Source organism: Anopheles marshallii, chromosome 2 (assembly GCF_943734725.1).
Source record: "Anopheles marshallii chromosome 2, idAnoMarsDA_429_01, whole genome shotgun sequence".
In the NCBI taxonomy this organism is placed as follows: domain Eukaryota; kingdom Metazoa; phylum Arthropoda; class Insecta; order Diptera; family Culicidae; genus Anopheles; species Anopheles marshallii.
The window spans coordinates 86,070,204-86,088,277 of NC_071326.1; the positions used below are offsets into that span (position 1 = coordinate 86,070,204).

At 46.1% G+C, this 18,074-nt stretch overlaps 4 protein-coding genes across 4 annotated transcripts; 2 read left to right on the forward strand and 2 right to left on the reverse strand.

Annotated features, from left to right (window-relative positions):
* Window positions 1-3,080: 3,080 nt before the first annotated feature.
* LOC128710320 (alsin homolog) lies at window positions 3,081-8,583 on the reverse strand. The gene is made up of 7 exons (XM_053805370.1): window positions 7,788-8,583; window positions 5,338-6,912; window positions 4,707-5,277; window positions 3,863-4,633; window positions 3,614-3,793; window positions 3,396-3,541; window positions 3,081-3,331 (listed from the first exon to the last, which is right to left on the reverse strand). The coding sequence occupies exons 1-7, from the start codon at window positions 8,581-8,583 to the stop codon at window positions 3,081-3,083; spliced, it is 4,290 nt and encodes a 1,429-aa protein (XP_053661345.1).
* Window positions 7,393-7,762, forward strand: LOC128710321 (ATPase inhibitor A, mitochondrial-like). The gene is made up of 2 exons (XM_053805372.1): window positions 7,393-7,442; window positions 7,543-7,762. Exons 1-2 carry the CDS (start codon window positions 7,393-7,395, stop codon window positions 7,760-7,762), a joined length of 270 nt encoding a protein of 89 aa, XP_053661347.1.
* Window positions 8,584-9,083: 500 nt separating the features above from the next.
* LOC128718745 (39S ribosomal protein L15, mitochondrial) lies at window positions 9,084-10,027 on the forward strand. Its single transcript, XM_053812365.1, has 2 exons — window positions 9,084-9,185; window positions 9,272-10,027. Exons 1-2 carry the CDS (start codon window positions 9,084-9,086, stop codon window positions 10,025-10,027), a joined length of 858 nt encoding a protein of 285 aa, XP_053668340.1.
* Window positions 10,028-10,940: 913 nt separating this feature from the next.
* LOC128719054 (protein artichoke) lies at window positions 10,941-15,971 on the reverse strand. Its single transcript, XM_053812675.1, has 4 exons — window positions 15,721-15,971; window positions 13,398-15,648; window positions 12,945-13,323; window positions 10,941-12,868 (listed from the first exon to the last, which is right to left on the reverse strand). The coding sequence occupies exons 1-4, from the start codon at window positions 15,969-15,971 to the stop codon at window positions 10,941-10,943; spliced, it is 4,809 nt and encodes a 1,602-aa protein (XP_053668650.1).
* Between the last annotated feature and the right edge of the window lie 2,103 nt (window positions 15,972-18,074).

Here is an 18,074-nt window from a genome sequence, read left to right on the forward strand (position 1 = left end):
CGTAAGCTTTTCCACCATTTCGGTAAACGCGAGGTCACGGGCGGATCGTGGCAGGATGTAATTTATGAAACGGGCGTGCTCAGCAGCGCCTAACTTACGTCCTAGTAGGCGGACTTTCGATGCGTCGTCTAGGCGAGCTGCGTCCTGTGCAAAAAGATCCTCATACCTCGCATACCAAGACTCGAACGTAACGCCTGCATCGGCGTCGTAACGGAACTCCGTAATGTTACTAGCAAGAGCTTCGAGGATGAGCTCCGGGTTGCTGGGCTTGGGCGGTGGATGCTGTTCGGGCTGTTGAGTCTGCGGCGGAGAAAGCTGCTGTTGCACTAATTGTGAAAGGAGTGCTTGTTGCTGTGCTAGTTGAGCTTGCAACAATTGCAGCGTTTGCTGTATCGTCGGGGCGTCGGTTTGTTGCGCTGGTGGATTCTGCGATGGCGGGTGCTGCCAGAACGCGGCATTCAGGGCACCATTTTGTGATAACCGACGCTGTTCCTCGGTGATCGGCGTCTCTTCCGGACTGGACATTCTTGGTCGTTTTCGCGGAATTTTCAGTTTTTAGCACGCGTACCGTATTCCTGAATCCTCGTCGCCAGTTGTTGTGTCGTCACTTTGGTAAAAACGTACTCGCACAAATTACACATTAAAACTCGTTTATTACACTAAAAGATAACACACACGATAACGCAAAAACGACTGTCTCCAGCGGACGCCCAAACGAGAAAAAGCGTAAGGATCGCGAGAGCGATCGGGTAGGGCAGTTCTCGGCACATCGGATGCTGTCGGTTCCCAGACAGCAACGAGTGATTAACTGGCTGCGTACGTGATCAAGGTGTACACAACACATACAGCTTGTCATTGTAGCGGCTTCTTCTTTGTCGTTCTACACAGAATAATTATCGGCATCAGCTAAAGATGTCTGAGCTTAACTTTTGGACAACCTTTACAGTTTTATTTTCAGTTAGAACAATCTACTTTACATCACCATTAGAGGTATGGGTGAAGTATTGGGTTCCTAAACTTCAGTTCCCGAAGACTTCCTAAACTTCACTAGGCATTATACTCAACTTAAATGTAGGCTAAATGCTGAGATCTGAGTTAGGTAATTGTTTGTTGATAGGACGCATACCTAAGACATACAAGATATCACTAGATTCTCTTCCTAGAGCAAATAAACACATCTTAATGAGGGGACAATTTATTGAGAAGTATCTTTGTATACTGAATGAAAGAAGTGGGTAATCTTTAGCCAAATTATCGTGTAAACCTATCTTAACTCAAGACTGGTTCCAGGCCTCGTATGACCACTTACAAAAGTCTCCACTAAGTTCACTGATTGAAGTCGACGTAGGCTTCTAATGAAATTGATACCACATAATAATTTATATGTAAGTAGCGAACTATGCATGTTATGTACATAATATTAATATGCGTAAAATATAAATTGGAATGTTTCCCTAATTCGACATTGCTCCAAACCGCAAACTCCATGCCAACTTTATGGAGTCGCCTGGTATGTCACGATCTTCCATACACCATACACTGTGCAGACCGCACACGGAGCATCTTCCGTGAGCCCAAAAATTTTACCAACAATCTTACCAACGGCTGGCGCACGTGCGATCAAACGTCCACGGGCATGATGCAATCACCTGCGGTACCCGCTGCCATCCGATTGCTTTGACGGATGTCCCCGACGGCAACGGCGTGTCAAAACTCCCCTCACTCCGTTCTTCACCATTCCCCTTTTTGTTGTCCACCAGCTAAATCGATTTAGCTCGTAGCACTCAGATCACAAATCAATTAACCATTTAGCGCATATTATTATTTCCTCGTTTCACCGCATCGGTACGGACAACGGGCTGGCCTCGGTTCTTTGCGTACCAGGGCTCGTTCCACGCGGTTCATTTTTACGTATCGCTTTTGCACTGTTTCGTCCGCACTGCAAAGGGCCTGCTAAAAAAAAGCAACACCAGCATGAACACAGCGAAACACGTTTTCAACGGCAAATACCGGTAGCATTATACAGCTCTGCTCATCCACGATGGTTCATGCGCCGCCCTTTTGTGCCCGCTGCAGGGATGTGTGTAATTTTCGTAATTATTTAATGCACGCTTGACATGGAAGGAAGATATTAGAAGATGGAAGGCACACTCGGGAAGGAATTTAAATAGCGAAAACAAAAAATATACACACACACAGTGAAAATACTCCAGCATTACCAACTCTTGTGTAACCTCACAGTAGCCCACCGTCTAAAACCGTCATGTATTCCGTCCTTCCCGTTGTGATGATTAATCGTTGAATTGTTTTGCGATCATAATTTCAAATCAACGCCAAACAAGATCTTTCCGACCCGCTTTTTTTTCGTTGCTGGATCCTTCTTTCACACCGTTTATCTCATACCGTGTTCTTCCACGGTACGGCATTTCACACCACATTCCAGTGCAGCAAATTCCTGCATAAATAATGTACACCGCCCGAGGACATTTTACGCGCCTTTATCGCGTACTCGGACTGGGGCGTTCGAAATCTGGACCTGTTGGTATCACTGAGGCCGTTGCGTTAGCATCGTACAAAAAAAACACCATACAGTAGATTTGGCCATGACATCAAGCTTAACAGTAAACGATTGGCGGAAGCGCCGTCGTCATGTCATTGCCGCCCATCATCAGGAGCATCATTATCGTTATCATCTTGCTTACGCTAGAAGCATAATTTGATGTGCCGTCCGGTAATTTACTTAATTTATTGCCGTGACCGCCTTTCCCGGTGGCTCTCTTTTACGGACGAATCCGTCATTTCATCACCGGATTTGCGGGTGAATTTACACAGTTTTTTTCGCAGAATAGCATAAAGAATAAAGAAATTTGAATTTTGTTTAGGTAAATTTAAACAAACACCAAACACCATGCAGACTCAACGAAGCGTCCATACAATCGGACCAATTTCTATTTATATATTTTTTAAATGGAATAACAGAACTCTACCCACCAGAATGGACAAACGTTTCAAACAAATCACTCGTACGTTCGATTAAATGCGCTTCTTTTCTTCCAAAACAAAACGGCGATACATTCCTTTTAGGTCCCAGTAACGGTCGGATCGAATGTTTTGTTGACGAAGAAGTTATTACTAATTATGTGTTGATAGGACGCCTTCAGCGTGATCAGGCAATAGTCGTTCTGCGTGTTTCGATAGCTAATACCGTAGTCGTTCTGCATCAGGTCCTCGAGTAGACTTATTTCAGCGCCAAGCTGCGGAAGGTTTGCCTTGATTATGAGCCATATGATCAGCTCCAGCAGATTATCTGCGGCCACATCCATCCGAACTTCTGCATAAAAAATATAGTGGGTTGAAGGACGGAAGGTACAGTGCATTAAGTTACAAAGTTTTACCTTGCTCTTTACACGCCTGGTCGACAAGCGTAAACGCTTCGTTGATATGCTTTATCATTTCGCTCGGACAACACTTCTCCCGGAATCGATTTAAACTTTCAATTGCTTGCTGATATTTTTCGTGCTTGATGATAGGTACTAGTTCGCTACAATTTAAGAAACCCGTTGGTTGTTCAATTAGTATTTTAGAAATAGCAAACCCCTTAACAAACGCTTACCGATTAATGTCAAGAAGCTGAACCAAATTTTCATCAGTCTTTTTCATACATATTAATATCCGTTGACGGTAGATTTCATCATTTTTACTACATTTGCTTGCATACAGCACGAACAGCGCTGAATATATCCCTTGCGTCATAAGTATAGGATACAGAAGGCTTTGGTAGGATACGAGTTCACTAAAAATACATAAAACATCATACTTACTGCTTGTGGTTTTTTTTAAAACCCCCAACTAAACTACTTACTCTTCTATCATAATAGAATCTTTCGGCAGTGCGGGAAACATTACGGTAAGCACCAACGTATAGATACGGCTAACAATCGAGATCCACTCGTTCATGGCAGGTTCGCACAGTATGGAGTGAGGCGTGTACTTCCAGCAGCTGTACGTCGAGTAGAAACAGTTGGACAGCTTCTCAAACAACCCATGCAACGGGTGGTACACACTCTGGAAGGCATCGGTGATGTAGTTGCGCAGCTGCTCCAACCCTTCGCGGTCGACAGATGTGATGCAAAAGTTGGGAATAAAATCAAGATCACGGAACGGGGACGAGTTTCTCGTCCGTCCACCATACCCAGTGGGAATGAGCATGAATTCGTCCTCGTCACCGCGGGAAGCTACGGACGAGAAACTTTGCACCGATATTGCATCCGGCGCTACCGTTGATGGGGATGGTGCTGCCGGAGACGAAGGGAACCCGTTATGAAGCGAAAGCCTAGAGTCGGAAAGACTCGAGCGTAATGATACGGTTGATGCGCTCTGCAGCTGATAGCCAGATTGACAAATTAGTGCCGCCGCTCGATCGTCCAGCTCACTCGAGCTTACAACGGCAAAATTGTTCGCCTTCAGGTGCTCTTTTCGTTTCGCACGGCTCACAAATATAGCTACCCGGTTCCAAACCTTCCTGATGTCCATACGTCTGATCGCGACGATATCGCTCGTGCCGAACAGCGTTTCATGAAAGCAGGAAAATATTGACGACCATTTCCGTTCTGCGTTGATTTTCAGATCCAGCCTGTAAGGGTAGGCAGTGTCGAAGCGTGAGTAAAAATGTCACAATATCCCCAAATAATGCTTCCTATACTTACATCGGAACTTTATTGAAGGTCTGTACCATCGCCATTGTAGCATTACTGATCCTCACGCCGGTCCACGTCCCTCCAAAGATACCCGTCATTGTATGGCCCGCCATTTTAGTGTTGGAATCGTCCAGCTCAAACTGCTCCGAATCTATTTCGCGCTCCGGATAGTAAAACATTCCCTTCCCGAACGGACCATCGATCGTAAGTTCACCCTTGTAGTAGATTCCACTTGGAAAAATGGCCAATCCACCGGCGGAATGTGTGAGTATGTCGTTTGCGAAAAAACCCGCATAGTATGTCCCGTTCGTGGTCACGAGTATTCCATTACCGTGCTTCTTATCGCCCATAAACATGCCGATATACTTTACCCCGTTCAGACTGTCTTCAATCACACCGAATCCTTCCTTTTGATCGTTTACAAAGTCTCCATTGTACTGGTATGCACTAGTCGTAAGCGTTCCAAACCCGTTGTATTTGTCTGCCTTGAAGTAACCCTGATAGCGGAAGTAGTGCGTGGAACGATTGCTTGTAGTTTTTAAAAATCCGTAGCCATCATATTTGCCGTTTACAAAATCACCTGAAAAGGGGGGAATCTTTTAAACTTTGGTGCAAAAATGCGATTGCCGCATGCTTTTACCTTCATAAATAGTCGAGATTCCAAACACGGACCGATTCATGCACCCATAACCCGTTATATTGCCATGATAAAACTCGCCACTGTACGATCGATCAGTGCTGGCCAGCGAGCCTATCCCATCCATCTGCCCGATCAGCCACATCCCTTCGTACCGCGATCCAGCATGCCGTTCGTAACGATCACTGTACGTGTATTTCGAATACCGGTACAAGGGCTGTTTGTCATGCGTCTGTTTATCCAGACACTGCAGAACCTGTGCTTTCAACACCCGAAGCCAACGCGTTTTATCGTCCACATTGAGTGTGTGGCAGCGAAGCGTTTCTTCCGGCGTGACGATCGTGATCATGAAACGGTGTTTCTCTTTGTATCGGCTTCGCTGCATCTCGCTCACCTCCGTCGTTATCCAGGCGAGCTTCAGCGGATACTGCACCACTTGTAGGCCGGACAAATAGCAGAACACATCGTTAAATAGTACAAAGCGTGGCGAGGAGGAAAATATGTTCACATCCAACAACTTCAACGGCACATCGTTTGAGTCTAGTATCATGCGCCGGTGTGGTTCCTTGAGCGTTAGCCATTTTACGTTCTCTTCCCGCTGCCAGAACTCTTTGGTTTGCTTCGTCCGATTGCCCATCTTCTCACTAACCTCCTCGTTGAGAAATCGTAACCATTCCGATTTCATAGTGAGCAATGCCGATTCAGTCGGCTCATCCAGCGCTTTACCGGGGTCGCTCGTTATTAAAAGCTCCGCCAGATCGATCTGAACCTGCACGTTGTCGAGATAGATTTGCAATAATTCCTGATCACATGATCGCATCAGATTCAGGCATTCGTTATCGCAGAAGCATTGGAGCATGCGTCTATACAGCAGATAGATCTCGTCGTGCAGTACGATGGACACCAACCGGCTTACATCCTGATGGATCAGGAATGTGCGAAAAGACTGCATCCTGAGCAGAAGCAAATAAAACAACGTTGTACACAGCCTGTGGAAATACTTTGGCGACAGTAGCGACGACGAATCGGTTCCTGCACCCTGTGAGAGCCCTCTCTGTTTAGCGCCATTTTTTGAATTCATCTCTTTGATGTGTTTTAAAAGTGATTGTAGGGTTGTCTGCTCTTTGTTGTACAGCTTCAGCACATCTTGCCTCACGGGAAGATGATTTACGACCAGCAAACTGTCGCTCGCCAACATGAATGGAATGTGTTCGTTAATTTTACTGCCTTGGTGCATTTCCGGTGTGGCTATTTTATAGCTCAACCATGCATCGTCCGACGAAGATTTAACATCGTACAGCTTGAGGTCGTTGGTCAGTACGAACGTTTGAAAATTTCCACAGCACACATCCAACACGTGCTTGAAACGTGTGCAAACAGTAGGAGTGCTGGTATTGCCCGCATTTTCTAGCTTCCAGCTGATGGCTTGATTTTTGTTCATATCGCCCCAGAAGAACAGCTGACCATCGACAGTCAGAGCGGAGGAATAATCGCAACCGGATGCTATTTTCGACACGTTGCATACATTTAACTGATGAATTTTATCACGCCTTATGTGGTCACCAGTTCCAAGTTGACCTATTAGAATAAATGAAATAAAACATCAATTAGTAACCGCTTTCAGTAGTTATCATAATGATGATCGGTTGAAATATTTCTGCTAAACAAAATTGCGTCATAAATGTGCCAAGCTCCGACAAGGTGTTCATGATGCACTTCAGTGCCATCGAATGAACCACAACAAAATTCATTTCGAGTTCGGGGAACTAAAGCAAAACCTAAACACATATTGCCTGTTTTTAATACACAATCGCTTTTAAGAGGCGAAAAGAATGGAAAAAAGCTTTGCTTATACAAATTAAATCGCAGAATCCATTTGAGAGAAAGCGATTCGGGGGTATAAACGGTTCCCAATTCTATCAATGTGCATCAGCGCATTAGAACGAAATCCAAGCTACACTATTGCTGTCAACAACACATCGTACACCGGGAAACTGTACAAAAAGCGCAGCGTTTAAATATCAAACATTGAACTAATATTTGTTTATCATATTCTTCATGTTCGCACTACAATACCGCTGTGTACGCCTGTACCCGTCGTATTTGAGGTGAGCCACTTTATCAGATACCGAGAGAAGAAAGAACGCACCTCTACGGATTACGTAAGAACCGGGTAAACTTTATCGCAACTTCTCTCGCACTTCACAGATTAGCGAAAATGAGTCAAGTCGGAGAAATGGGAAGTGGTGCCGGGAAGGGAGGCGGTGGTGGTGGAGCGATTCGAGAAGCTGGTGGATCTTTCGGTAAAATGGAAGCGGCCCACGAAGAGGAATACTTCTACAAGCAGCAGCGCGAACAGCTGGCTAAACTAAAGACGTCCACGGATAGCGATGGGGCGGCGAAATCAACTTCCGGTGGCCAAAAGTAAATAGCATTTGTGAGTGAGCGCTTACCTTTGTTCACCTTACCAAAGCTAGCGACTCCTGTTTGATGCAACATCTGCCCATAGATCGACAGCTCTTCCAACGTAGCAGAAACTTCGTATGACTCCCGGCGACGATATGGATGAATGTTGAAATGTTCGAATATGTTCTGCCAGTCCCCGTAGATGGCGAAATTTTTCTCATCAAACGTACACTGATCAAATAATATATCCTTCTTGATGGAACTGTACACTTTGGTGCGTCTTTGCAATGATACGATCGCAAAATCGATGCCAGCCGCCAGTTCCTGGACATTATCTTGCTTTACCTCATGAACCTGCGTTAGTTGATCACAGTTAAAAACCGTACCGAAATCACCTTGCACGAATAACCTTCCGTCGCCAGCGAGCAGAAGGATACCGTTATTATTGCAGCACACTCGCACAAAACCTTCGCGGTCAGGGAACAGATGGGTCCACTCTTCCAGTGACCCATTCCGGCTACGATGTACCGTACTACTGTCTGATTTTATGCAAAAGATCCAATTGCCCTCGGTGTCAAAATCCGTAACATTCCGCTCGAGACAGCGGAATTCTATCGTTTTGTCCGTAGCTCGGTGCACTCCTTGCAGCAGTACACCGTTCGCATCGAGCAGGATGTGAGTTTCGCCAAGGACACGTAATTTTACGCCGTAGGAAGGCTCGTATCCTTCCGGTAGCAGAATCGACAGTTTGCTTTCCTCGCTCAGGTCACAGTAGATGGAAACCAGGTCGGTAGCAGCCATCGTATTTTTGTTTTTGGGAGCTTCCTGGTTTCGACTAGACATGGAATCTCATTTTAACGAACAGTGAACACAATGTTAATACCGCGCTATCGATACATGGGCGCTCCGCCTTTAGGCTGAGTCACTAAAAATAGATTTTTATCTTGCAGTTCTTTTGTTCACGAACTTTCATGGTGCTTTGTTATTGTTATGAAAACTGTCCTCGAGCTTTGACAGCTGGAAAATGACAGCTTGCATCTTTCTGCTACAGGGTAATCCATTTCAATTACACATTTTGTGAACATTCCAAGCGAATATTAAGTTCCATAGCCATATGCATAGCACATTTTCTATGAAACATGACCAAAATCGTTTGAATAAACTGAAACCAAATGTAAACTATTAAAAAATTGCACAACAATATCTTTTGTAAAATTCTCGGATAACAACAAATAGCATTGCCTGGCAACCTTGCCTTGGAACTGTCAAGATATCAGGAAAATAACAAACTTTCATGTGTTGTTGAATTTCGGTGCGTGTTTTACTGAAAGAATTGCGTGAAAATGTCCATAAAACACACAACTGAGAAGGCATTACAAATGCTAAGGACACTCCCCCGTGTCACGATTGGAAATATACGCGATAATCCGCAGTCAAAGCAAAACGTGAGTATATTGCAGTGCCTGGTTGCGTCTCCCAACCGGTGCCTTTACATAACCAAAACAATCATTCCCTGCTTTCTGGTTTGAAGGCAAAACGTGGTCGTGGACAACACGGAGGAGATAAGCACGGTGCGGGTAATAAAGGATCAGGCCAACGACAAAACTATATGCGCCTCGGATACGAAACAGGAAACACACCATTTTATCTCCGCTTTGGTTACGAACCGTACTACAAAGGTCACCATCTGAAGCGTGAGTATCCTCCGATCAGTCTACATCAGCTGCAGAAGCTCATCGATACGGACCGACTGAGCACGGGGACACCCATCGACCTAACGAGCATTTGCAACACGGGTTTGTTTGCGATCAGACCCGACCTGCTTCACCATGGCGTCCAATTGACGGACGAAGGGGCGGACGATTTTAAGGCGAAAATCAACATCGAGGTACAGCACGCCCCCGAACCGGTTATTGCGGCCATCGAGCGTAACGGTGGAGTAATTCGTACTGCCTACTACGATCCGCACAGCCTTTACGCGGTTGTGAATCCCAAGAAGTGGTTTGAAAAAGGTGTTCCCATACCGAGGCGCATGCTGCCACCACAGGACGCAGTAGCATACTACACCGATGCGCGCAACCGTGGCTACCTGGCCGACCCGGATCAAATCAGCCAGGAGCGGTTGGTACTGGCCCAGAAGTATGGTTACACATTGCCAAAAATTGAAGACGATCCGGACTACGCCATGCTGACGGAAGTTAAAGATCCACGGCAGATTTTCTTCGGTTTCAACCCGGGTTGGGTCATAAGTTTAAAGGATCGTGCAATTATCAGGCAAAAGCTGTGAAAGCGGTTGCTCGTCGCAAGATAGTTTGAAAGCAATACATACTAGTGCATCTTTCAAAGATAACTCAACCCATAACCGGGTCTATGATTGATGTTAGTCCGAAATGATTGCTCAGGTACGTTTATTCATCTTCCGTTTGCTATCCGTTTGCTACGATAAATGTATTATTTTTATATATTTTCTCCATTTCATTAAGAAATATTGTCCAAAAAGGTTATGCTAACGTTGCAGAGCTTTATTTATATTTTTTCTTATTTTAATTGTTTGCTTACATTGGCCATTTATTATCGGTTTTACTGCCCATCAAATTTGTCTCGTTCTTGGTATACAGATGTGAATTTCGTAGCCTGTAATTTAAACTGTTATGCAATAAGACAATTCACTAAAATAATCAATGGATGAGAAAAAACAAAAAAAAACCTTAACATGCAAATTCCAAGAAGTCCTTTCCGATAACTTTACTTTATACATCATTTTATATAGTAACAAACCATATCATGTTGGGCAGGATCGTGGTATTGTTTTTTTTTTTAATGGAATTACCTTTGTTGTGGTTGTGAATGTGTGTGAACAGAAATTTGTTTTAATTAGTACTAAATTGTATTCGAGAAAGTCAATCATTGGCATTAACATCTTAACAGAGCAGATGATGTGATAACATTCTACAACATGATCATGTGTCTTAATTGTTCGCTTAAGAAAACAAATCTAGCTTGCATATTGCTACGTAAGCTAAGGTAAATCTAAACAGATATAACGATCCCCAAACGATTATTTTCCCGATTTTCGTTTAAAACATCCCTCCCTTTTAATTCCTACGTTCAGCAACACTTAGTATTCCTTTGGCTGAGCCTAGCTTCCCGTGAAATCTTCGATCCCATCCCACTGTTCTTCCCGTAGCTCTTCCAGAGCTTTATCCTAAAAATACTATTCGCCATAACCGCACGATCGCATGGATGGCCATCAGGGATATGATGGCACCACCTTTCACTACTACCCCACCACTCCGGAAGCTGTTGATCTCGAGCTCATCGAAATCGTAGTGCTGTGTGTGGTTGTAATTGGCAAAGTACCAATCCATATCCTCCCGCTTCCGAATCTCGTTGACACTGTCCGAATCGGCATGATGGTGGCTGGACGGGGACAGATCGATAATGTTCGGCGATCCGAAATTACGATCACCATTATCCGTTTCGATCTTCGGTACCACACGGTGCGGCGTGCCGGGCGTCGTGTTTGGGAAGTACGGTGTTACGGTGGAGGATACCGGTGCGGGCACTTTTTCAATGGTGGATTTCCCGGGCGGTGGTCTATGTCCCGATCCCGGCGCAATGAGGGCCGAAAGTGACGACGGCGTGTTGCTGGAACTGTCGAAAAACTCTCGCGTGGGAGTACGTGCCAAATCGCGGATCGTTGGATTCGGCGTTGTGTACGCCTTGTTGAAGCCACCGCTCACAGTAGAACCAATCGTCGGTGTGGCCAGTTCGATTGAGAGACGTGTGGTAAGATCATTGTTGTTATGTTGCGATCCACCTTGCGAGTTCGTTTCGGATTCATTGTGAGATCCATCGATGTCTTCGTCGTCGCCAATTTCCTCATCATCGTCAGCCGCTTCACCACCATCATCTTCGTCCTCCTCCATTTCGGAATGTGGTGGTATCGATCCAGTAGCATTCGCTACGACGTTGCTCAGTTTGTCGTTAACGTTGGTCAGTTTCGGGGGTACCATCGGAGCATGGCTTTCTTGCTTGCCCGGTATGTGATGCGTTATGCCATCAACAAAGTAAGGTGCACTGTTGTGCGATGGTTTAATGGTGGCCTCAAACTTATTCTGCTGCAGATAGCGCGTTGGTTCGGTCACCAAGGGTACACGCTCGTTAAACTCCGTCGGCCACTTGCCCGGCGGTTCGTGCGTGTAGTTCTGGTTGATAACCTTCAACGTCGGATCAGTGATGGGTGTAAATCCACCAACCGCACCAGGAAGCATCGGTGTGAAGCCGCCCTTTTGTACCTCCACCGCGGGCTGCTGTCGGAAGGATGTCTGGAAGTAGGGACGATAAAACAGGTTGTTCTCGTTCGTAGCTCCGGCATTTTTATCTAGCGGATCCGACGGTGTTTTCAGCGTCACTTCTGTGTCCGTCTTAACGCCATCGTTCCGATAGATGATGCTCTGTTCCGGTTCACCCTGTTTGTACACCTGTACGCGACCCTTGGCACGCGTTCCGCCGGACGCTCGATTGTTTGCATTACGACCAGCACCGCCGAACATTTTGCCAATATTGAGGCTCGGTATGGGCAGCCCGAAGAAGGTGAACGGTGATCCCGAATCTTGCCCCCCGGCTGCAGGTGGAACACCCTGTGGAGGTCGCTGGAACTGATTGAACTTGTTGTTGTTAAAATCGACAAAGTTTGTGCTAAAATTTCGTTGCGGATCCTCCGCAAAGGGAGTATTGTTGAAGCGTTGGCCATTTGCTAACCGAGTGTCATTCAGTGCATTGGGATAATCAACGTACTGATCGTAGAAGTAGTCACTGTCTCCCGGAGACGGTGATCCTGGACGGAATGGTGGCGTTGGACCTGGCGGTACTTCGTAATTCTCCGTCCCTCCACATTCATCGTAATCAAGTGCGCGAACAAACACATCGCCGTGATCGTTTGTCAGCGGATGTTCACCAGGATGTCCTGGTGCCGTTCTTGCTCCCGTTTGGCAATCGGTACGCGACAATCGCATATCCAGCAACATCTTCCCATCCCTACAGCGGGGACCGGGATACAGACTTCGACTCTCCTGCAACCATGCCATATACCAGAGCATCTCACAGCTACAGTCCAAAGGATTACCTACAAAAGACAAAAGCAATATTCGCCATATATTCGCGAGCCAGTCAAAGTATCCTCCTCCGTTGCGCAAACTTACCGTCCACATCAAGTATGGCAATATTCGTACGCAAACTTCGAAAGATCGGTTCCGGCACTCGTGACATCTGGTTGTTTCGCATGCTCAGCACACGCAATCGTGGCATCGTAGCGAATGGTTCACCCTGAATTCCACAGATTTTGTTATTGTCCAGCTTCAACTCCACCAACCAGTCCAGACCACGGAGAGGGCTCGGGGAGATCTTGCGAATGCTGTTTCCGGTTAGATCGAGCACTTCCAAGTTTCTTACGCTTCGCAAACCAACACTATCGAGACTACGGAACTGGTTCGCTGACAGGTTCAGGTATACTATCGAAGGTGAGCGATAGAAGCTGTACGGTGAAATGTAGCGCAGGTTGTTCTGTTGCAGGTGCACGGCCTAACAAACATTGAAGCAATAATGTTTAATAACTCTCCATCTCTTTTACCTTTAGCACCTTCAGTTCTACTCACCTGCAAACTGGGAAGATCTTCAAACACACGATCTTTCAACTCGATCAACCTGTTGTCCGCTAGCACAAGTTCCTGCAGTTCGGGCAAGTTCCTCAACGAACCGTGCTCCAACAGCGTCAACTCGTTGCTTGAAAGATCCAGATACTGTAGCAGCGGTAAGTTCCTTAACGACCCCTGATGCAGTTGGTTCACCTTGTTGTTGGAAACCTTCAGCTCTTCCAAATTACGCCACGACACCAGCACATTCGGCGACAGTTCCGTCAGCTGATTAAAACTTACATCCAACTCACGTAGCTCGGCCAACCCGGACAATGATTCCGGCAGCTCACGCAACTGGTTCGAGGAAAGATCCAACGTCTGCAGGGAACGACTGTTACGGAAAGCCTTGGGTGATATCTCCACGATGCTGTTGCGCGAAGCATCGAACTGCTCCAGCAGTGCGTTACTATCGAGCAGATTGTCCACCAGCACCTCGATCCGATTACCTTGCAGGTTAAGCTCGCGAAGATTCTCTAGCGGGCTAAAGCACCGTTCGTGCAGTGCGAGCACGCGATTGTCCTGCAGGTTCAGTATCTCCAAGCGCCCCAATCCCGCAAGACTTCCATCATCGACCGACTGTAGCTCATTGCGAGCCAGGCTAAGAACGCGCAGTTGAGGAGTCGGTTTGAAGACGGCCCGTGGCAAACGGGTCAGCTGATTGCTGCTGATGTCTAGCATGCGCAGATTCGGCAAATCCCACAGCTGGCTGGCAGTGGTCGGTGGCGGTAGTTGAGTGATCTTATTACCATGCAGATTGACTCGTTCCACCGCCATCGGTAGCCCCGGGATAAACTCCTGCAAATGGTTGTTTCCCGCATCCAGCTCGAACATGTGGTTCAGATCGCGGAACGTAGCGGAATGGATGAGCGTCAACTCGTTGTGGGAGATGTTGACCGTTTCCAGCATCGGTGTGTGACTGAATGCGGCAGCATCAATGACTGACAGGGTGTTTCCACTGATGTCCAATCGCCGAAGCGATGGAACACCGACGAGCAGATTCGGATCCATCCGGCGGAAGTTGTTGTACGAAATGTCTATACCCTTCAGCCCGGGCAGGTTCCAGAATGGCATCGGCAGTTGATCGTGCAGAGAGTTGTTCTGCAGACGAAGCTCACGCAAGCCCGGCATCGCCATGAAAGCATCCCGCTCGATCATGCGGATGCGGTTCTGGTTGAGATGCAGCTGCTCCAACGTGCCATGTCCTCGCAGCGCGCCGAAGGGAATCGCTTCCAGTTTGTTGTAGCTCAGATCAAGAAAGCGCAGCATTGGGAGAGCATCAAGCAACGACCGTAGCTCCTCTACGCGACCAATCTCGTTCTGCTGCAGGTGCATCATTTCGACGCCGCTGCCCGATGCCTGCAGGAAGGATTCGGGATGAACTCGCCGCAAGTAGTTGTTCTCCAGATGGACGAGCTTCAGGCTGGGCGTGCGATGGAATGCACCGTGGAATATCTCCGTTATGCCGTTATCGTTTAGATACAGTTCCTTAAGCGAAGGCAAATCCACGAAACTTCCTTCGCTCAGTTTCGATATCATGTTGCGATCCATACGCAGCACCTGCAGATTGTGAATGTCCTTCACCGCACGCCCAATCATGCCAGCATCCGTGATTTTGTTGCCGGACAGCTGAAGCGTTTTAAGCGAAGGCAATCCCACGAACGTACGCAGATGTACCCAGCTGATGCCATTCTCCGAGAGGTTAATCAGATTCAGTTTGGGCAGATCGTTAAACAGGCCCGCTTCAAGCCGGTTTAAGCTACCGCTTCCCGTCACGTGCAACGTCTCGAGACTGGCCAAATCGCGGAAGTATTGTGGTGCGAGCTCAATCAGCGAACCACTCTGCACGTTAACGTACCGAAGTTTGGGAAGCCCGGTAAAGTCAGGAAGGCGCTTCAGATTTTCGCTCTGTATTGTGACCGCTTCCAGTTTGCGCAACCCGGTCAAGCTATCCACCGGAATGCTGCGCAGGTTCCGCTCCACTATGAAGATCTCCACCAAGCTTTTGTCGAGATCGTTAAGCCATCCGTTCGAAAGACGCTCGAGACCGTTGTGGCGCAGCATTAGCCGCAGAATGTTGAGCGGAGCAAACGTCCGCCCGGGAAGCGAAGGTAGAAAATTGTTCTCCAGTATGAGCTCGTCGATGGGTCGTATGATGGACTTCGAAACGGCCTTTAAGCCCATCAAAACCCGTGGTAAATCGCTATGTGAACACCTGAAGGAAATGCCGATGAAAAAGACATTAGACAAGCAATTGCCGAAGACCGATAGTCTGACCGATTCTTACCATATCTGTATTTCACTGCCACGCTGCGAACACCTGCACGGCAGTATAATGTCTTGCGGTGGACATATCGTGTCCCGTTGTGCAATTACTGTCGGTACAATGCAGCACAAAATCATCAGCAAGCAGGCAAGATGGCTCATCTTTCTTATCCGCCTGGAGTAACACTTTGCAGCTATGGTTGGCGTCATTTCTCCTACACGATGCCGCACTTTGGTCGATTCGGACATGTCGAAGTTAGCGACCGTTGGCATCGTTAGAAAATAGTGTAGGGCAGGTCATTTTCTTTACGAGTTGCACTTTCCTTTGCTTTGATCACCTTGGAAAATGAAAAATAAGGTTTGCTACGTCAAATTTGTTTCTTTGTTATGCTTGTTATGGATTAAACTTATTCATGGTTATTAAAAACCAAACGGCCATTACGAATTGACCCGCTTTGTCTGCTTTGACCAAACCCTAAAACTCGATTCGAAACACCGGATCTGTGTTCGTTTGTGTGCAATTTTCTTCGGGCTCGTTGACCACCAACAAAGCCACCGGGCCATACGAAGGCGTCAGTTGCGACTTAGTCACGAGGAAGCGAAAAAGAGAACAAAATACAATAAATACCACCCACCACGGTTGGGAAGACTGGCACCGTCAAAATTCGTTGTCCAAGGTCAAGTAGCCGAAAGTGAATTTACTCCGTCCGCTGCGAAGGGTGATGGGAGAAAATGGGCTCATTGTTGACATTGCACCGCCGGTGTTTGGAGATTGGGAACGATTGCGTAAGACTGTGGCCAACTATCAGGCGCTGCCAAATCTCGGAAGCACCGAAAGGGAAGACTTAAAGCGACGAACCCCGCTAAGCACGTCTCGGTGCTGGCGTCAAGAGTAGCCATTCAAATGATTTAAGACGCATAGTTCCGCCAATCGTGTACCATCGCGGCTTGACAAGACAAGCTTATTTATGTTCGCGGGAACTGGCAACTGGCAATCACTGAAGCATGCTTCCGAAGCAAGTCTTTTTGCAGCAAATGAGCGTTTACTCGTTTCTGTTCGTACATAAACTTCATGCAGAAATTTGTGATTTCATAATATGTTAACAATCTTTATTCAAACTGTAATGCCTGATTGGCATAGGGTTGGTATAGTTTAAGAATGTGGAAATGCAATTAAACAAATGTGGAAATGCCCTATGAATATATATTTGACAGTTGCAGAATGATATTTCGCTAAAAAATATCAATTATATAACAACCTCATCGATGATAATATGACTTCAATTTCGTCAAAATAGTACATTTTAATACCACCTTTATCATTTTTGTATTACACGATATCATATCGGGGCGGCCTGGTGTGGTGTATTGATAGCAGCGCCGGTCTTGACACGACAGGCACCGGTCTAAAATCCCATCCGGACCATTCATCCAAAGCAAGAATTGCCTATCTAGCTATATGCGGTTAAATAAGTCTAGTAAGCCAGAAATGTCAGGCATGATCTAGTAGGTTGTTGCGCCAAGAGGAAAACATCATTTTATATGCTTATCTCTATTTAAATACGACAAATTTACCATAAATCGACTGTCTCAATTCTGCTGTTGATTTGATTAATGTTGTTTTAACCAATCAAAAACTATTAAAAATGTTATACCATATTTCTTTTTAAATACAGTAGGTTCTATAATTTAGAAATTAACTTTATGTTTGGAATCCCGGCCATATTTATTAGGCTAGTATGAATGACAATGATCAATGTCACATGTTCGGAGCCCTTTGCTACCACCAAGATGGGCTAAATTGTTTACTCTTCAAGCGCTAGATAGGGCGTCATCTCAAGGCGACTCGGAGATGGAAACTTCGGGGAACATCTTCTATAAATCAATCCAGATCTTGCCATACACTAGACATAGGCATCATTGGTTTTAGGCTCCTCTACGTAGCAGGCGGCCGAAAACCTCGGGTTGGAGTTTAACGAGGCAAAAACCAAGTTGATGGTGGCACCACCAGCGAACTCTACTAACAAATCCACTATCGAAGTCATCCAAAACATCTCCTTTCATGGGTCAAAAGTCAGAACCCACAATAACGTTGATGATGAAATACGCGCTAGGCTACCATCCGGTCTTTCTACATGTGCGAGGAAACTTTGCTACTGAAAATACCTGTCGCTGGGACTATAAACAACTTATATAGTTGCAGTACACATATACGCCTCTGTGACATGGACTTAGTAGAAAAATGACGAAATCCCCTAAGCCCTTGACGAAATTCTTGTAGGTTGTAGCACCTGTTAAGAGTGTCTTTCAATATAATTTTTTGTTTGTTTGATCCTTAAATTGTTGTTTTCAGATTTTTTTTGGTTTAAATTAAAT